The following is a 2,496-nucleotide window of genomic DNA, read 5'->3' on the forward strand; positions in this document are numbered from 1 at the left end:
ACGATCAACTAAAAATAATATTCTTCTTTCTCTTTTAATTGTTTTCCTATACAACAACAATGAGTAGTGAGGTTTACCGAGGCTATTACACGTAAAACAACACGATAAATGTGACAAAAGAGGCATGGCGGAAACTCGTTGCTTGCGACCATCCGAGTGAACAAACATTTAATCACGCTATAATCATAATTACGAAATAAAATATCGACGAATTTTTCAATTTTCCATTCTTGCACATTTCCACCTCTTTCTCCAAAAAATTTTAAAAGAGGAAACGTCAAAATCGCGGGGATGGATGGATTGCTTTTCATTTAAAAAAAAAAAAAACTCCAGAATCTATCTATCCCTTTCTTTGATCTTTTAAAATTTTCTGGGGGAAGAAATATAAAAGGATAACAAAATGATAAAAAAAAAAAAAAAAAAGAAAAAACGAAAAAAAGACAAAAAGAAAATATTTTCTTCGAAGAAAAGAAGAATTTTCTCGATTCTAACTAATTATCTAATAACGAATTAAATCCGATTAATTCCCCGCTTCATCAGGGAAGATATTGCGGCATGTGGCGTGGAAAAAATAAAAAAAGAAAAAAGAAGAAAATAAACAAATTGAGGGAAGGGATGGAGGGGAGGAGAAAGAGAGAGAGAGAGACAGAGAGGAAGAAGCGAACACTTGAAAAAACGATCTCTTTGCTCGATCGGTAACGACACTCGTTAAACAATAAAACTTATATCTTGCGTCTTCTTCCTCGATCATGAACGATCGTTGAGGGACGAAATCGAGTATACATAGCCACCCTTGGACATGGTTTCTAATGGAAGCTCTGGAACGCGCGTTCGACGACAGAACAGTCTCTTGGTTATTGTCTCGATCGATTTTTAACTCGAAAGCGCGGGGGGCGGCGGCTTATACTCGTACTCCATTCGTTCGTTCCTCGATCGCATTTCATTTCCGTATACTTTTTTTCCCTCAAATTTGTGAAAAATTATTACGAGAAGATCGTTCGGGGAAGAGAGAATCATCGTCGTGCTCGATAAAGATTCCTGAGATTTTTATAAAAAATAGTCTAAATAGTTTATTATTATGCAATGGAGATCGATTCGGGGTGGTCCCGATTAATAAAAACGAAAAGAATTAAAGAATTAAAGAGGCGAATTTGAATTTCTTCTTCGCCTATGGATCGCGTTACGCGCTACGCGTCCAATTGAAAATTGTGAAAAGGGCAGATGGGGTGAAGTGATCGGTGAAAGATTTGTAAAAAGGGAAGGTTTCAAAAAAAAAAAAAAATAAAAAATAATAAAGAAAAGAAAAGAAAAGAGATCTTACACGCTAATCAATCGCACGGTATGTGTGTGTGTATATAGACTTTTAAAAAAATAACAAATTACGTACACAGAAGAATAGGTATTTTGACACAATGAGGTCGAATAAAAAAAGAAAATGAATTACGAGAAAATCGTCTTGCTCTCTCGTCTTGTTCAAAAACTCATCATCATCTAAATCTTGCTCTCTTCTTCTTCTTCTCTTTCTGTTGTCGTCATTCGTCCTTTCATTCTCTCTCTCTCTCTCTCTCTCTTGCACACGTAAAACATACATATATTCTCAATTTTCCCGATTCGTTCTTCCTTGCTTCCTCGTTTTAACCTTTAGTTATTACGTCTGCGGTATAATTACTTTATAGAATATAGTACCTGGCACAGGAACATGACCTCTCAGTCATTGGCATCACAACGTAACAAGGACTACAAGCTGTGTCACGCGCACTTTTTCATCGCCACCCTTTAATTACGCCCACGTACATATACACCCCCTTTCACGCAATACTCACACACGATCATTGCACAATCGTCAATCACATCTTTCTCTCTTCCTTACTCCCTCTCACTCCCTCTTTCACACTCTCCATCACGCACGATCACCTAACAATCTTTCTCTCTCGAGTGGGTGACTACAGCCAGACACTTGGTCCTGAGTATTTCTTCATCGTATTTTCATCCGCTTTCCTCGCTTATCTCTATTCCCCTCCCTCCCCTCCCCTCCCCAATACATCTTGTTGTACAGCTTATGTCCATTGCTCACGCTTCTCCCTACGTCACACGAGGCGTATAAACGTTCTTTCTCCCCTCCCCCTCATCCCAATTCTCTTCCCCATTTCGTACAATTTCGAATCAATTGAATTGCAACATTCATTCGAGGGAGGGAGGGGGAGGGGAGGTAGGAGAGGGGGAGGAAGAGGGGTTGGATTATTCAACCCCTGGGTAACAATATCCCAGGCTACTTTCCTCAGCATCCTCCCCTCCACATCGAACCATCCCCTCATCACGATCGAGGACGACCCTCCACATCCTCCTTATCTCGCTATCCTTGATCTCGAACCACCCGTCAAACTGTCGATCCAACAATCAGTCCAAGTCGGACAAAGCGTCTCCTCTTCTTCGTCCACCTCCGGTATTATCCTCCACCACCACCACCACCACCACCACCACCTGGAGAATTTCCCC

The 2,496-nt window shown here is 40.3% G+C and overlaps 1 protein-coding gene across 1 annotated transcript in view; it reads right to left on the reverse strand.

Annotated features, from left to right (window-relative positions):
• Positions 1-20: 20 nt before the first annotated feature.
• The window catches only part of LOC102673651 (protein pangolin, isoforms A/H/I/S-like), a 33,712-nt gene continuing 31,236 nt past the window's right edge, over positions 21-2,496 (reverse strand). The window contains exon 5 of the mRNA XM_031510878.1: positions 21-1,519. Within this exon, the coding sequence (XP_031366738.1) occupies positions 1,488-1,519 (32 nt within the window). The 3' untranslated portion in view covers positions 21-1,487. The remainder of the gene's footprint in view (positions 1,520-2,496) is intronic.

This window comes from Apis dorsata, unplaced genomic scaffold, assembly GCF_000469605.1.
Source record: "Apis dorsata unplaced genomic scaffold, Apis dorsata 1.3 scaffold_267, whole genome shotgun sequence".
Taxonomy (NCBI): domain Eukaryota; kingdom Metazoa; phylum Arthropoda; class Insecta; order Hymenoptera; family Apidae; genus Apis; species Apis dorsata.